Here is a 15,982-nt window from a genome sequence, read left to right on the forward strand (position 1 = left end):
AAGGGCTGAATATGAGCCATAACAAGACAGAGAGCTCTGGGATATGTAAGGAAGATAGAACTGTTATGGGTGCAATGAACAGGCAGAGATGTTCGGGGTAAATTCCATCGCCTCAAATTCTTGATGTCTTATTATTTCCTCCTCACTCAGCTTTCTGTACAATTGCTGATCAGGTTATATAAGAATGAAGACTAACTCTGTCTTTTGCTGTCAGGAGACCATTGACTTTTCAAATGAATGCAGTTTCTGTGCTGTTTCGCAGTACAACAGAAGTGGCATTAAAAAAAATGGAAAGAGTTGCAGTAATATTGATCCACCTCACTCTACCCTGCAAAAATTACTTTCCTCTGGGTTCTGTTTTGGATTACAATTAAAACCATCAGCAATAACCTCTGAAAAATTGTCTACTGCTGCTAGGCTGTTCGCTGTAACTGAGACTTGTACACTGCATACCTCTCAGTGCTCAACAGTCAAAAGTTCTGTGCAGCAATTTGAAGTGTCCTCCTGTGAAAACAGCGGCTCTGGTTTTAGAACTAGAGCACTACCACAATATTGTTTTTACCAGCTCAAGGTTCAGTTTCAATACAATAATAAATAAAAAACCCCGTTCAAACAGTTCCTTAAAAATACAGTAGTTTAAAAAAGAAACTGCATAGATAGCAAGTCTTCCTGTTTAGGGAAGTGACTAAAGGCCATGCAGTCTCTCCCTTTTGTAAATGAGGAAGAGGAGAAAGAGAGAAATGACAAGAATCAGTCACTGCTGTCCTGAATGATGAAGTTGGCACTCAACATCCTGTAAGTGGCCTGATCTGATCTGTAATGTGTGCATGCTGCTCTCAAGAAGTGGGTCCCTGCAGCACTTTCAGGTGCATTAGGGCTGGCAATTCATTTTCTGATTCACTGTTTTTAGAAGCTGCATAACCAAGTCTACTTTTGTCTAATTAGTGATAACTGTGATACTCTTAATATCTTCTGAGATAATGGGGCTAAAATTTGTATACTTCTTTCAGGGTAAGAAGAGTAGATTACCTTAAAAGCAAAGCCCCCTTGGAATAACAGCAATGAATTATTGTCATTCTTATGTTATGAATTTGACACATCCTGTAATATAAATAATATTATCCCAGAATCACGCTGTCCAAACTAAGTACTTCCTGGTTATTTGAGATAACTTCAGTAAAACTCTGTGAGCTGGTTTGGGATTGAGAATTTCTTAGAATCTGGCCTCTGCTTCATGTGGGAATTTGGCAATGAGCCAGCCCAACCAAGGTATATGTGAGCTGGAGAGCCCCAAGCAGTCTCTTTTAAAGTAACTGGCTTACCTAAAATATTCTTATTTCAAACTTCCTTGCAAATCATTAGTAAGTAGTGACTTTAGTTTTAGCTTCTGTTTATCTGTAAGAAGCAATGTCTTGAAGCTTCTGTGTATTATTTCCTTCTTTTCATTTTGTATATTGATTTACCAAAGGATATTATGTTGTGCTTCAGAGACTTATTCTCAGAATTTTAGTAAACTGGAAATTTGACAATTATAGGCTTTCAAACTTCAGATTGCACTTGCAATTAATCCAATCGATTTCTCTCATATATTTAATAATTAATAGAAAAGTAATTCTGAAAATGTAAATTAAATTAGTGTCTACCCAGCTATAATGACTTCTACTAAACTACCTGCAAAAACCAGAGAAAGTTATTCTCTGAAGTATATACTGTTCAAAGTGAGACTATGATTTTATGAACTGTTTTAAGGTACTGGGTTTAGGTAACTATGTAAGTGGTCTGACAGCCAAATGCTACTGGGAGACTGCTTTCAGTGAGAATAACTACCCACTCACTTTAATATGTGTACAGGGTGAAGCACCTTATGGGTAATTTTTGTTCTTCTGAGAAATAACTAAGAAACCTCAGCAGGAGAGAAAAACTCTTCAGAAGTTGCACCCTCCACATGTTTAGAGTAAGCTACATGCTGGAAGCAGTTACATGAGCAGACATATTTGTTGAGAGATGGCACCACGATTAAATGGAAAAATAAATATCAGTTCACTCCCAAGACCTTTAATTTTGCCCCCATCTGTCCACAAGGCAGTAGTATTTGGGTTTTTTCAATTAATTTTCAGCCTTGAATTAGATCACTGCATGCCTGTGCTGCATTTGGTATACATTCAATAATGCAAGCCTGTTATAAAGAATGAACAGCATTTATTGTTCAACAGTTTATTTTAAATATTCTTGGGGTGCTTTGCTTTACCAAGAAAAGGTATGAACTCAAACTCATATGTTTTTCTGGGAGAAGTCCATAATAATTTCATTAGCACTACCACTTTATGGAGAGATAAGAGATACAAGAAGGGAAGGCTTTCTGAAAGGAGTGGAAAGACATAAACACCACGAGTGAAATCAAACATTTTCAAATTTAACTTTTTTTTTTTTTTCAATTTCAGTATTGACAAAACTGGCATTAAGTTTGTCTCAGACTGGTTTTCTTTCCCTGAGTTTATCAGTCAATTTTCTTGGATGGCATATCCATGGATGGACAGATTGGATGTCAGTACAACATTTCAGCAAAGTTAGTCCAACCCAACCACAGCAGAAATGGCTTTATTTTCCATTTGCTTGTTTATTGGCATTACTACCCTTGAGTTCTCTCAGAGCCCTCTCAGTGCTCTAATACATCACAAATAACATCACCTGATGTGTCAGCCAAGATGTGTGACCACATCCCCTCTGTCACAAATAGCGTCTTTCGTCCCACGCTTGAGAAAATGCTTCAAAATTTCTCTTCCTTTTCTAAATATAATGGGATTTATTCATCACTGTATTAGTCTATTTTTCTGCTGCTATAGGTTGCTCTCAGAGGAGTTATCACTGTTTTACAGCAAAAGGTATCAAATGAGGTTGCTAAGTCATGCAGATGAAAAACAGCCATGAAACAGGCCTCCCCATTTGTCTGCTCCCTTCCCAGTTTCTAGCTGTGTAACATCCATGTGGCCTATCTCTCCATATAATTTCACTGATATTCACCCCTGATTTTTACATTTCTTGTCATTTAGACCCCATTTAGGTGTCCCTGTGATTCACCTTTTTTGTATATCAGTTAAAGTTTATTCTTCATAGCTCTTTCTATTTAAATTTGCATTCCTACTTGTGTCATTAAAACTTAATTACCATCCAACTGTGCAAAGCATTTTGGGACAGCAACATGGAAAATAAACTGCAGTACCTTGTAGTACTGTAAATAAGTGTAGGTAAAGATTTGGAAATTGGGGTGTTTCCTAGCATCATTCACACTGCTGGTGTGTCCTTATTTATTTTCTGAACAAATCACTAAATACAGGTGTAAAAATTAAAAACATGTAAATTATGGGGGGAAATTACCCAACTTCAGTGCATGCCAGCATTTTAAAGCTGAGGTCATGTACTTTAATGGTGTCTGAAGGCCAGTATCCTACTACTCCCTCCAATTCCCATTTATGAATTATCAGGTATGGATGGATAAACACAGCTGAGCATAAGTTAACTCTTTCCCAAACTGTGGGCCAGTCATTGACAATTTTGATTTTGAGAGCCTGTCTGTTGATTTTAGATTTTGCTACTTGTACAGCTGATTTTCAGAAAAGCAAACAAAACACCCATTTCATAATTTGCTTTATGACTGCAAACACTACCTTTGTCTTCCCTGCCAGTGCATGTTCTTGTCACATGTCTACTCCGTAGGAATCTCTTTGAGGTTTTGGATCTTTGATGAAGAAGGGATGAGGCCCTACAACATCCTTGTCCATTCATTCAAGCTCATATTGGATTCCCTTTCACTGCTGAAATTTCATAGATGAGTAATTCCTCCCAAGATAGCCAGTAGCTTAAGGATGTTTTGGCTTCCTGATTCTTCCTGCTGATAATAGAGGAATTGCAGGAGTTTAAAATTTGTCATATCCACTTCTGTGTGTAACAGAGGTGAAATGGGGAAATTCACTCCAGCTGCCTGCTAAAATCCAGCTTTAGAAGTGCTATCCTTCTATTACTCAGCTAAGTTTAGGTCATATATAAAAAATGCCAATTCACCAACCTAGTGGTTAAAAATTGACAGGGACCGGCAAACAAAAAAGATACTGACCTTTGTTTTCTTATTTTGAGCTGCTCATTGATTCTTTCAAATAATGTCAGGGACAAGTCTCATTAAATTTTTCCATTCTGTTTGAGAAGAGGGTGTAAAACAAATTCCTCAGCATGTTAAGAGATTACATTAAAGTCAATATTTCCTCTTTGGTCAGGTGGGTCAGTTTTGGAATCAATCCAGTTTACTTTTATAAGTGAAAACCTTTAGAGGAATTTCTACCCCACCCAGCCAGCTAGCACAGCTTTGTTTGATGTTTTGAACCTTGCCTGGCTCCAGCAGATAATATCCATATTTATTGATACAGAGCTCTGGTGTGGCTATGACCATAAGCTCTTTGTGCTCAGCAACCTCAGCCCAGTCATGTGCCGAAGGAAGCAGCTGACTGGCCTTTACCTCCCATCACATCCTTTAGTATGAAGATGATATCTTTCTACAATAAGTGTGTACAGAAAAGATGCAAACAGGTGATTTCAACAGGCAGGAAGGAAGGGAGAAAAATAAACACACCTGAGACTGCAAGAGAGGAAGGAGGCTGTGGCACAGTGTCCTTGCTTTCTAATATCTTCCACTTGGAATTTTATCCCAGTCCTGTGACCAGCAAATCCTGTCTGTCTCAGATCCAATGAAAGGGCTTGTGACTGCTTTAGAGAGTAGGACTAGAAAGTTATGTTTAAAACAAATAACAACAAATCAAAGGGATATTCACTTAACAAAGCAAAGTTTGCCAGCAAGAGTTTTCCTGTGGATAAGCTGTACTAGTGTTTGCCAGCTTTGCAAAATCAACCAAAGGTCTATGAGTCATATTGGCTTTTTTCCATATTGCAGGAACACCTCTGTGCTTACCAAAGACTTCAGTGGCTGCTGCAGCATCACGCCCTTTTGTTTATGTCCTTTGATGTTTATGTAACCTTAAGTCTTGAGCCAATGACAAAGGTTTTATATTTCTTCATCAAAAATATCAGCCCATGTTTAAAAACAAAACAAAAAGCCTAGCCCTTCCCTTCAAAGAGGCCAACTCAAAAATTTCTGAAACAAAGATCTTTAAAACCTGTATCTTGTTTTGTCATGTTAAAAAAAAAATCATGGGTTTCTGTCTAAACTAACTTCCTGTATTTACACAAGTACCATAGTTAAAAGTATGCAGACAATATCATTGACATTGACATTTTTGGTTCAAAACCTGCACATATGCTCATACATGTTTATATACTATCCAGACAGAGAGGTATCTACATGTTGCTGTAATGAGAAGGATAACAATTGGGGTTTTTTAAGAAAAAAGTTAGATGGATTTATTTTCCTTTTTGTCCCATCTTATGAGTAAAGTAACTTTCAAATTGTACTTACTAGTTCATGCAAAACTGACCAGATCTACTTTGAATCATCATTGGAATTCGCACAGTTGAAACCAATTAGAGCTAAATAAAGAAATCTGCCAAGCAAAGGCTTAAACGAGAGCACCCAGTTTGGCAGGAAAAAATCATATATAGTCTCTACTAAAAGTACCATATTTATATACAGCCTTGGAGTTATATAAACTTGGGCATTAAATTCATTGCAAACAATCCAGGCAGTCCTGAGGCAGTGAAATCCCTCGGAGAACATCATTGCCTATTTCCAAGCACAAGCTTTAATCACAGAATCACTACCTGCTTGTTTAAGTGCACCCTGATGCTTAAACACCTTCACTTATGTCCTTGCCATAAGCAAAGTCTCTGCTGCTTCAGCACCCAATCTCAGCCCTCTTATACAGCCTGGGAATGAGCATGTTTCAGAGTGCCAAACAGCGAAAATAGAAGTAAATCTGCAAAACACAGCTGACCACACAGATGGTTACAGAGTAAGTACATCAGTAAATTCAGAGCAGAAGAGATAGCTTCAGGTCAACAGGTTATATTTGAGATACAGATTAGGAAATTATGTAATAAGGAAAGAAATGCCTTCTATGGGATTCCTTGATATTTCACTTCAGCAGCTCTTGTTAGTGCATTTCCGAGCAAAGCTTTCTGCAGTTAAGCTCTTTCACTCCTAAGGAATTTTGTAAAATCCTTCTGGTTTGGCAAGTCTGCATTGACACTAGCTGTGTCCTGTTAGCTGTTCTCTACCTCAAGGTTAATTCTTTAGCAAACTGATTAATACTTGTTGGTCATTGTCACACAAGAAATGGCGTTTCTGACTTTGTTTCAGGCTCTCAGAATTCCTGAAAGGCAGGCACAGAAGCTAGAAAAAATGTTTTAAAGAACAGGAAAGAAAATATACAATGTAACGTGCCACAAGCCCAGCTATGTTGGCGTTCACACTGCCTTAAATTCTTATTAAATCTTGGACAGATGGTTTAAAATAAAGAAGGAGGTTAATGTTTCAAGCCATTATCTTGGCTTTTTCATAAGATATCAATATTTCAAAAGTAAGAAAATTAGGTTGGGTTCTTCAACCAAAAAAGTTGAATTTGGCAGAGGGGTAAAAACTTTATTTTGTCAACAAGTAGTGACATTTTTCTTCTACTTAAATAACAGAAGGTTTGCATACAACTTCAACCACTAGCTTTCTAAATTAATTTCTCCCAATTAAAACATTTTTCAGTATTATTGCTCCTGACCTCCAAGGAATACTCACAAGACTTTCACTTCTGTTTACAGTCAGAGGCAGTATCAGGACATAAGAACTAAACCTGTGTGCAAAATTACTAATTCTATAGCTTTGGGTTCTGGTTGGTTGGTTGGTGGTTTGTTTTGTTTTTGTTTTTTTAATGGGGGGTTAATAGTTTGTCTAAACAAAGCACTTTTTTGTATACATATATATGTTAACCTTTTATCCCTCACATGCAATTGGGTTGTTACAAGGGAGGACAGGAAGTCAGTGTGTGAGATCTCACAAATTCTCTCTAATCTCACCCTCTTTAAGCCTGCATCTCACAGCTAAAGCTTGTCACCATATCCTGTCTCTTACTTTCTCATCTGCTGTGCTGACACAGCCAGCTGACTTCAGCTAGGCCTGCTGTCCAAATGCATCAGGACCTCAGGGCACTGGAAAGAGGTCACAGCATTGTGCTGGAGCTGGAGGTGTGCTGCTAGACAGTACCCCATCGTGAGACAAGCCCTGCTAGAAGATAAAATCTGCTTTTGCAGCATTATATCCAAAGTCCTTCTGTATTACATATACATATAAAATAATTCCCTTCCTGCAGCCCAACGTATGAGCATGCACCGTGCAGTGTTACTCAGCAAGGAAGTGCTCTGTGAGAGGAGAGGGGGGAAAAAAGACAATTCTGTTCTAAAAGTATGGTAATACATCATTCTTTTTGAAGCTTGAAAAGTCAGTCTGGATTTGTTGCATACATTTGTATTTTCTCAAGCTCTCAGCACTCTTGCAGTGCTGGCTTCCCTGCAGCACAGAAAGTTGCTCCACGGGCTTTACAGGGAAGCACACTTCTCAGCTGCACGCTTTTCATAGTAATGCCTGATCTAATAGTTTTTGGGTTGGGTTTTTGAACCCGTGTTATAGAAAATCATACCTTCTTTTCTTCAAATATTGATGTGCAGGCAGCTCTTGTACCAAAATGTCTGGCTAAAACTACTGAGGAGAAACATAAATGAAAGATACAATGTACAACTACTGGGAAAATATTCTAGATACAAACATGCTTTTCAACATATCAGCAGAAAGCCACGAGCTGACTAACTGGGAAGGTTATAACCTAACTCAAACTACAAATTAGACTTTCACTTGTTAGCAGGGAAGGATACTGAGATGTCTAATGACCAGTATAAGAGTGCTGGAAGGACTCTTAATGGTCCCTTCTGGCTTAAAAATTAACAGATACAAGTTAGAGTGTGTAACAGCTGGAACCCACTAACACAGAGATTTGTTTATTGGTACACTTTGGTTGGGTGAGTCTCTGGAAAGTATCTGTGTAGCATCAGTATGTCCACAACAAGGCAAAGCCGCCTTCAGAGCAGCTTCCTTACCCACCAAGTTTTCTAAACAAAGTAAAACTAGTACAAAATCAAGCAAACCTTAAATTTTAAATGACCTTTCTGTATTAAACATAGTAATTTCTATTCATCCATTGCAGTGCTTTTACTAGAGCTCTTAATTTCTTTTTCTTTTAATGAGGTTTTACATTATTTGAATTTTACTCAGAAAAGCTAGCAAACCCCATATGCTCTATTTTATTACTGAGTACAATTCACTCAATATACTCAGAAGGGGAAAGATACAAAACTTTGTATTTTAATTCTATTTTGCACTCAATGGATTTATTTCGAGTCTTAACAGCAATACAAATCAGTCACGTCTAGTGATCAACAGTGGATACTGTGGTAGATGTCTAATGACCAATGTCAGAATCAAATCTGTATTTTATTTGCTGTACCAAAAGACATTCTGAGAGATGAAGGACCTGCTTGGACGAAGAAATCATTCAAATCAACATACAAATGATCTAGTGCAACAGTCTGGTAATCATAATCACTTTATTAGTCCCTAAAACTTGATGTAAGCTACTGACTTTGGATTGGTAGTGTTTGAATTCTAGTCATGGATTCAATAGGACATATGGAAAAAAATGAAGGAGGGAATATAAGTGGTTTTTCCCTCAAAATAGATACTAAAGAGAGAAAAAGTCATTAGAAATTTGAAATTAGAAATGGACAATCATGGGGTATGGCTTGGATTTAAGACAGGACTAGGATATGATTGGATAGGATTGGATTCTAGATCTGCCAGGCCCGACTTAAGGTAGTACTGGTGTGAATCATCCAGTTTAACAAGGGAACAGTTTTGGAAATAATTAGGTTAGTTCAATTCAGGAATATAAGAGAAAAAATGCGTGCCTTCTTAACAAATAGGAGAGAGGTTGGTTTGCCTCTAGGTTGAAGTCTGCTATGGAAACACCAGTTATTTTTGGAAGAAAATGTGGCAAAAATCGTATGCAAATTTCTCAAGAGAGAAAAATGAAACCGCTTAAAACTTACTTGAAACGTTCCTAGAACCGCGCCTCAGCCTTCTGACATGCTTCTTATAAATAACCATTGCAAAACACGCTGCTCTATTTTAAAATATGATTTGTTGTGAAAGACTCCCACTATATTGTAGGTCTTACGTTATAAACCAAAATGTCCCCTGATCTAGTGAGGTGTTGGATCTAGTGCGGGGCGTTGATTTGTATAAGGCTGGGGGGGAGAGGGGTGTTTGGGGGGTTGGTTTTTTTTAGCTCTGTAGCTGTTCTATAGGAATTAAGTGTGTCGTGACGAGGGGCTCCACCTCGGAACGTGGACACGTTTATCGCCTTATCAGGTTTTCATTTCATGAGAAAGCCTGGCAGGATTTTCTGGAGTTAAATAAACGGGGGGTAATGCGATTCTCGCCCTCCGAAGGTACCTCGGTACGGAATGCCCCGCTCTTGCTGACGGACCCTCTCCCCAGGCGGCTGCAGAGGCGGCGGCCCAGGCCCGGCCCGCAGGCCCGGCTCCCCCCGAGGCCCGGCCCGCCCTCCCTCCGGCGGGGCCCGGCGGCGGCCCCGCTCCCCGGGGCCCGTAGGGCTGTGCCCGTGGCCGTCCCGGCCCGCGGCCATCGCTCGGCGTTCGCCGCCCGCCGCCGCAGCGAGGGGCGGGCAGGGCATGGGCGCTACGCCACTTTCGTAGCGCTGGAGCAGGGGTAGGAAATGGCTCCGCCTCGGGCCGCGGGGCCGCGCGGGCAGGGCGAGCGTACGCGGGTCTGTGAATAGCGGCGGCGGAGCGGCGGGAGGAGGAGGAGGAGGAGGCGCCGCGGCGGTTTGGTACCGAGCGGAGAGGGAGATGCACACGGCACTCGAGTGAGGTAGCTATAAAACCCCATTTGTTTACATGCCCTCCCCCACAGCCGCCCGGCTCCGCGGAGCGGGTGGCGGCCGGCCCGGGCCGGCCGGGGCTGGGGGGGGCCGCGGGCGAGGAGCCAGCACGGGGGATCGATCGGCAGTAGCGGACACCACCTTCCCCGCGATGCGGAGCGGCGTGAGGGGCGACACGGCGGCGCGGCCGCCTCGTCACGTGGCGGCGGGGCCCGGGTGGGCGCGGGGGGCCGGCGGGGTGAGGGGGGCGGCGGGCAGGGGGGCCGCGCCCGGGCTCTCCCCCCGAGGCGGCGGAGCACGAGGCGCCGCCGCGGCCCTTGGCGCGTCCCCCCCGCCCCCTTTCTTGCTCCTGCTCGTGCGGCGACCATGCGGCAGGTAAATCCTCCCCGCCCCCGCGCCCGGAACCGGGGGGCCCGGGTCGCGGCGGCGGGGCTGCGGCTGCCCTCGCTTTTCGGGCGGAGAGAGAAAGGGGGTCGGCAGGGGTCGGGGGCGCCGCGGGAGGCCCGGCCCCGCCGCACGGAGCTCCTTAGAGCCCGCTCTCCCACTTCGCGCCAGCTCCCTTCCTGCCGGGAGTGCGGCTCGGGAGCGTCCCGGCCCCGCCGAGCGCTCCCGGCGCGGCCACGTGGAGGCCCCGGGAGGGTGGAAGATGCCGGCTCTTCCTTCCCGCCTGGCTCAGGGGCCGCGGGGAATCGCGGGATGTGCGGGGAGGGAGCCGCTCTGCGGGACCTGCGGAGGACACTCGTAGTACTTGGCAATATTTGGGGGCAGTGGAGTGGTTGTGGGTGATGAACGAGCCACGGGAGTAAACCTTGCTGGGCTCGGAGTTCTCAGTTCGCGTTAACAACTGGGGGGAAAGCACTCGGGCTGTAACCTGCACATACCTTAAGGGTGAGAGATGTAGGGTCAGGAGGCCTTTGTCGCTGGCTGTAACGGGCACAAAAATGATGGGCGAAAATAATTGATTTCCTGTTCTCAACCATTACTGCTGCTTGCGCTGCATCCTTTGGAAACGTACACCTAACGTTGTAACTTTGGAATAAAAATCACTCTTCAAAATCTTCACTTATCTTTGTCGTTTTTGGGGCCCTCTGTAGAAAGCGCTCGTGCCTGCTAGCTCTTAAACTCTTGCCTCTGAGCAAAAATTGCCAGAGTTAGAAATAACTCTGGTTTCTAACGCTCTAAACAGTGTATGTCTGTAAGTAGCAATCGTAATGAGGGTTTTTTTATTAAGATAGGATCTTGAAACACTGAGGGAACCTGTGATAACCTCAAGCCTGAGAAATGCACACCGGAAGGCCTGGTTAGTTTTCAGACAAGCAGAAGCAATTGTCAGCTAGTTAACGAAAGTAGTACCTGGTGTGTTCCAACTGGTATGTTCTTGTATCCCTTTGGGTAGTAGTAACTGATACAATGACATAAAAAAAGAAAACTATTTTTTTGCAAAACAAGTGTCACATTTGGTTTTTAAAATTTGATTTTAACAGAATTATTTCCTTTACTTTAGAAGATGCCTTCTTTAACTGCATGGGGGAAATAGGTATTTGGTGTGGACTAACGCTACTCAACTCCAAGAACTGGACTTATTAATGGTTACTATTTAGGCTAATACTCTGGTCTGGTAATGTAAGAAAATAACGTGAAAAAGCTCTGTGGTTTCCAAGAACATTGACCAGTGTCTCCATAGACTTCACTAGCTAAATTTCTCTTCTATAATAATGGTTAGAATAGAATTGGTGATACTCTTCTGCAGCACTTCTGTTTTAAACTGCTTTCAACTTAAACTTTTGAGAAAAAAAGTATGCAGCCATGCATTCTATTTCTAAAGGAGATTAGAGCCTGTATATGTTTCTGTATATCTGTAGACTGTGAATTAATCATGTATGTTTGATGAGATTAATAGTGGCAGTTCCATATGGGGATGTGTCTTAAGTGTCCACAGAGGGTGGACGTAGAGGATCATACACAATTGTCTATATGGAATAGGCAACATGAGAAGAGGTTCTGGCTTCATAAGAAAAATTCTCTGAAACAACAAGGTTTGTTTTAGTTAATACTTGTGTAGGTCTTTGTGCTTTCCAGATTGGCTTAAATAAAACCCAGGTATTAAGTTTGCAACGTGTATCCAGTCAATCATAAAATGTGCAATTACAGCAAAGTTGAGGTTTAAAGCAGTGCAAATATGCTCACAGGCTTTGTCTTACAACTTGTTTTTCCCATTGCAAGAAATAATGTAATGAAATTGGATCATCAGGGTGATTCAGGCACGTTCCAGAAAGTTTATGTGAAAAAGCACAGATTGTGATGCTGACCATTATCTACTACAGTGCTTAGAAATACTTTATAATTGGTGATCTCAAACTAAGATTTATGTGATGTGACAATATCCATCTTCTAGAGTTACATGTGAAAAGTCAGCAGGAGAATACTGAGTACCTGTGGTACTTGGGCCTCATATGTTAATAAACCATTCCTTTTGAATGTTCAGGAGCACGCCTTGGTAAGATACTTTTCATGTAGTTTGACTTGCACAAGCAACATAAATGTATGCACGTGAAAAAATTAGTATATCCAACTTGGCATAGATGTCCTTTGTGGTCTTCACTAAGTAAGTTAAGCAACTGTAATTTAGCTATTTCTATTCATAATACATTTTGCAAACCAATGGCTCATTCAAGTATGAAGAGACCTTTTAACTAGTGCCCAGTTCACATGAACTTCAAGCCTGGGTGTACATAGTCCCAAAGGAAGTATGTTTGGACTTGTTTGCCTTGGCTGTCCAGTTTTAATGTCGTTTGATCATGATTGTGCCTGTTATAAAGACTGCTGTTCCTGTTTCTCACAGTTCTTACAGAAGTGGAATTTAATGGGCACTTAATAGGTGATAAGGTAAATCAGTCTGGGTTTTGAACCATTTATGTTTTCTCATCAGGTGGAGTTACTGAGTTAAAATTACATAAGCTAATTAAAAGATAAACTCCATGAAAGTTTTTCTGTTAAGTTACAATTCAGTCCTTCACTGTGGCAAAAATCAATGAAAAGATCGTGGCATCTGTACAAACTGTTGCACAGTATCAGGACGGACAGATGTAACTGCATGTGTCACCAGTGAAGGTGATACCAGAACGAGAAAACCTCATTACATTTTCTTCACAGTGACTATGAACTGTCGAAACGTTTGCTGTTTCATAGTGTGTTATTTTATGGCATGGTTTCAGAATTGTGAAATGAATGCATCTTGACTTTTTGTAACACATTTAAAAATGTCAGTAGAAGTTTCAGAGAAGGAAAGCTTGGCAGGTATGCTTTTCACAGGATTGAGCTTTAGGTGCAGGGCAAGTTCTGTGAATACTGAGAATTTATGCCTTTTGGGAAGCAATTTCTGTTTTCCTAATGAGAAGAAAATCAGTATAACTTCCTATTTTTACTGTGGGAGTCCAACTTAATTTTGAGAGCAATTATTTAAAACAATTTCATCATAGGAAAAGTTCATCTTTGCAGGTGGGCTACTGAAGTTATCTTAAATGAGAACTAGTAATTTTGTCTTGCTGATAAAGGCCTGAAGTAACAGCATTTGATGCAGAAAGAATTTAGATTGTTCTTAGGTCATTCCTAAATTGCAACTGAGATATTATTTGAAATACACCTAATAAAGTCTGGTAAGGAAATGTGTACCAGTTAGGCTAAGCTGATAAAAAGAATTTTTTTCAAAGTTTCAAAAATTGATTGAAATGCTGGAAACCATGTCCTGCCTACCTTGTAACCTCCTAAAGGAAGGAAAGGTATGCCCTGCATCAGTCCACCTATTCATAGTCTTTTATGTGCTATTGAATCAGTACCATTTCTCCTGGATTTTTTGATGTAATAAAAATCTGAGGAGTAAAGTTTTTTGAAGTCACTTTTGTTTTGTTACCTCTTGTGATAATCCAAAGCCTGTACAGGTTTTAATACCCAGAAAGCTGGAAGACGGAATGAAAGACTTGGAAGATGATTTTCCTCATGTCAGTTTCGAAAGCTTTCAGGAAGAAGGGATGTTGGAATTATGCGTAGTGTGTTACACCCATACTGGGGCACACAGTTCATTTCACTGGAAATGTCCTCATCTTCTCAATATCACATTGTGCTGCCTCATCTTCTCTCCATTTCCTGGCTTTGTCCATTGCTGCAGAGGAGGAATGACTCAGCAGTTGTGTTTTTTCTCTCAGCTGTTGATGACCTAGAAGCTTCATTCTCTGACTATCACCTTGGCTGTAGCCTCATGAAGTTTGCTATAGAAACCTGCCCCTCCTTTTCTTCTGTGTTGACAGTCACATTTCAGTATTAATCAATGTATCATATATATACAAAATGTGGAATATTAACTAGAGAGGAGTTAGAGCTCTATAGTTTCTGGACTCTTAAGAGGTATGGAAAATTGTATTCTGTAAGCATTAGTGCTTAGGTGATAAAGAGACATGGTTTTGAAGTCACTGATATTAGGTAGATAAAACAATCTAGAATTGAGATAAAGTCCGTGTAATACTGGAAGTTGATGTAAAACTATGATCATGTCTGAAAGCCATTAATCAATCCAAGTCCTGTGGTTAGTTAGGTAAGATAAAATTCATATGTGAGATATAATGCTCTTCAGATTAAGAATGTATGAAAGAAGTTTTATTCAAGATTGGAGAATTTGCATAGAATGGTATATATACTCAACAGAGACTTTGTGCAGTGTTTCTGCATGTAGGCTTTAAATGCTTTAGAAATAGTTTCCAATCACAGTTCCTAGTAAAGACCACTATAATAAAACACGAATTCCAGACAGGTACTGTCATACAGCTTATATATAAAGATAGATATCTCAAGATTACCTGACTTGCACCTCATTCATAGATTGATCTTTAGTGTGATGATTATTAATGGACAAAAATAATAACCTTGAATTCTGAAAGATAACTGTAAATGATAAATTATTTACAGCTGGTGATTTGATAACTATAAATAGTTCCTCTTTTAACCAAGCTAACTGCTGATAATAACATGCAGCCATACTGAGATTGGTGTAACAAAGGAAAAATATATATAATCTTCAAGGTAGTCTCTTTGAGTAGACATTGTTCAATGTGATTCTTGATGTGGATTTTTTTTTTTTAGTAATACTTATCTCTTTATTAATATTGATTTGCATTTTGAATAGGACTGAGTAGCACTGTATCCTAGGATGACTGGTTTTAGGGCTTTTCATTATAGTAGCCATATGTCATTTGTTCAACTGAAAGCTGAGTTCAATTCACCTTGCAAAATAACTGATAATGCCACAACTGAGTGTTTCTGTAAGGGAGAGTAGTGAGTAGGGATGTATCTTAAGTCTTTGCTACTGTAGGCAGTGCTTCATTCATATTCATTCATACAGAGCAGTCCAGAAGAACTTCTTTACTGTCAAGTGGAATATTGTACTCTATATTTCACCTGATGGTTACATTACTTCTCAAGACTCTGTGCAATTTCTGTAATCCATTCCTGCCAAGGAAGACCTCTCTTCGTCAGGGCTTCACTGCCCTGATAAGTACTCTCATTCCATGAAATGCAAACAGTATCATTTAGGCCATCTATATTGACTAGTTCTTTTTGCAGATGATAGAAGCATTTTTTTGTGCTGACCTGAACATCACTCTATAGGAGACAGTATCTCAGCCTGAAGGTACAATTTTAAATCATACTAGCTTACATTAAAACAAGAAATGCTACTTTGCTGCAGTCCAGATGCGGTAACCTTGCATTAGTGCATTTTGATGCTAAAAATAAAATATTTCTATTTATTTGATGTCTGATATGATATGTAAACAGGACTGTTTGTCATTCCTGTTCTGAAATGTGTTTTGAGGCAATTGTCTAGCAGAGGCATTGTGTTACATTAGCAGTGTCCACTTGCTCTCAGACCATATATTCAGTAAACACACAGTAGTTGCAGCAGGATGTATATACAAAATTTATCTTTTCATTGTAGTATGCCGAGAGCTAATTATTTTTTCACAGAGTTACAGTCTTTGTACTCCAGA

General features: G+C 40.5%; 1 protein-coding gene across 5 annotated transcripts in view; it reads left to right on the forward strand.

The window, feature by feature from the left end:
• The first annotated feature begins 705 nt into the window (after positions 1-705).
• Positions 706-15,982, forward strand: part of SLC39A10 (solute carrier family 39 member 10) — a 51,108-nt gene continuing 35,831 nt past the window's right edge. For 3 of the 5 annotated variants that reach the window (XM_027678144.1, XM_027678142.1, XM_027678143.1), the window contains exon 1: positions 10,301-10,319. In XM_027678144.1, coding sequence (XP_027533945.1) covers positions 10,311-10,319 — 9 coding nt within the window. In that variant the 5' untranslated portion in view covers positions 10,301-10,310. Of the gene's footprint in view, positions 796-9,737; positions 9,935-10,300; positions 10,320-15,982 lie in introns of those variants that run through there. The other 2 variants (XM_027678146.1, XM_027678145.1) reach the window with 2 other exon arrangements.

Source organism: Neopelma chrysocephalum, unplaced genomic scaffold (assembly GCF_003984885.1).
Source record: "Neopelma chrysocephalum unplaced genomic scaffold, ASM398488v2 Primary Assembly neopelma1_44, whole genome shotgun sequence".
Taxonomy (NCBI): Eukaryota; Metazoa; Chordata; class Aves; order Passeriformes; family Pipridae; genus Neopelma; species Neopelma chrysocephalum.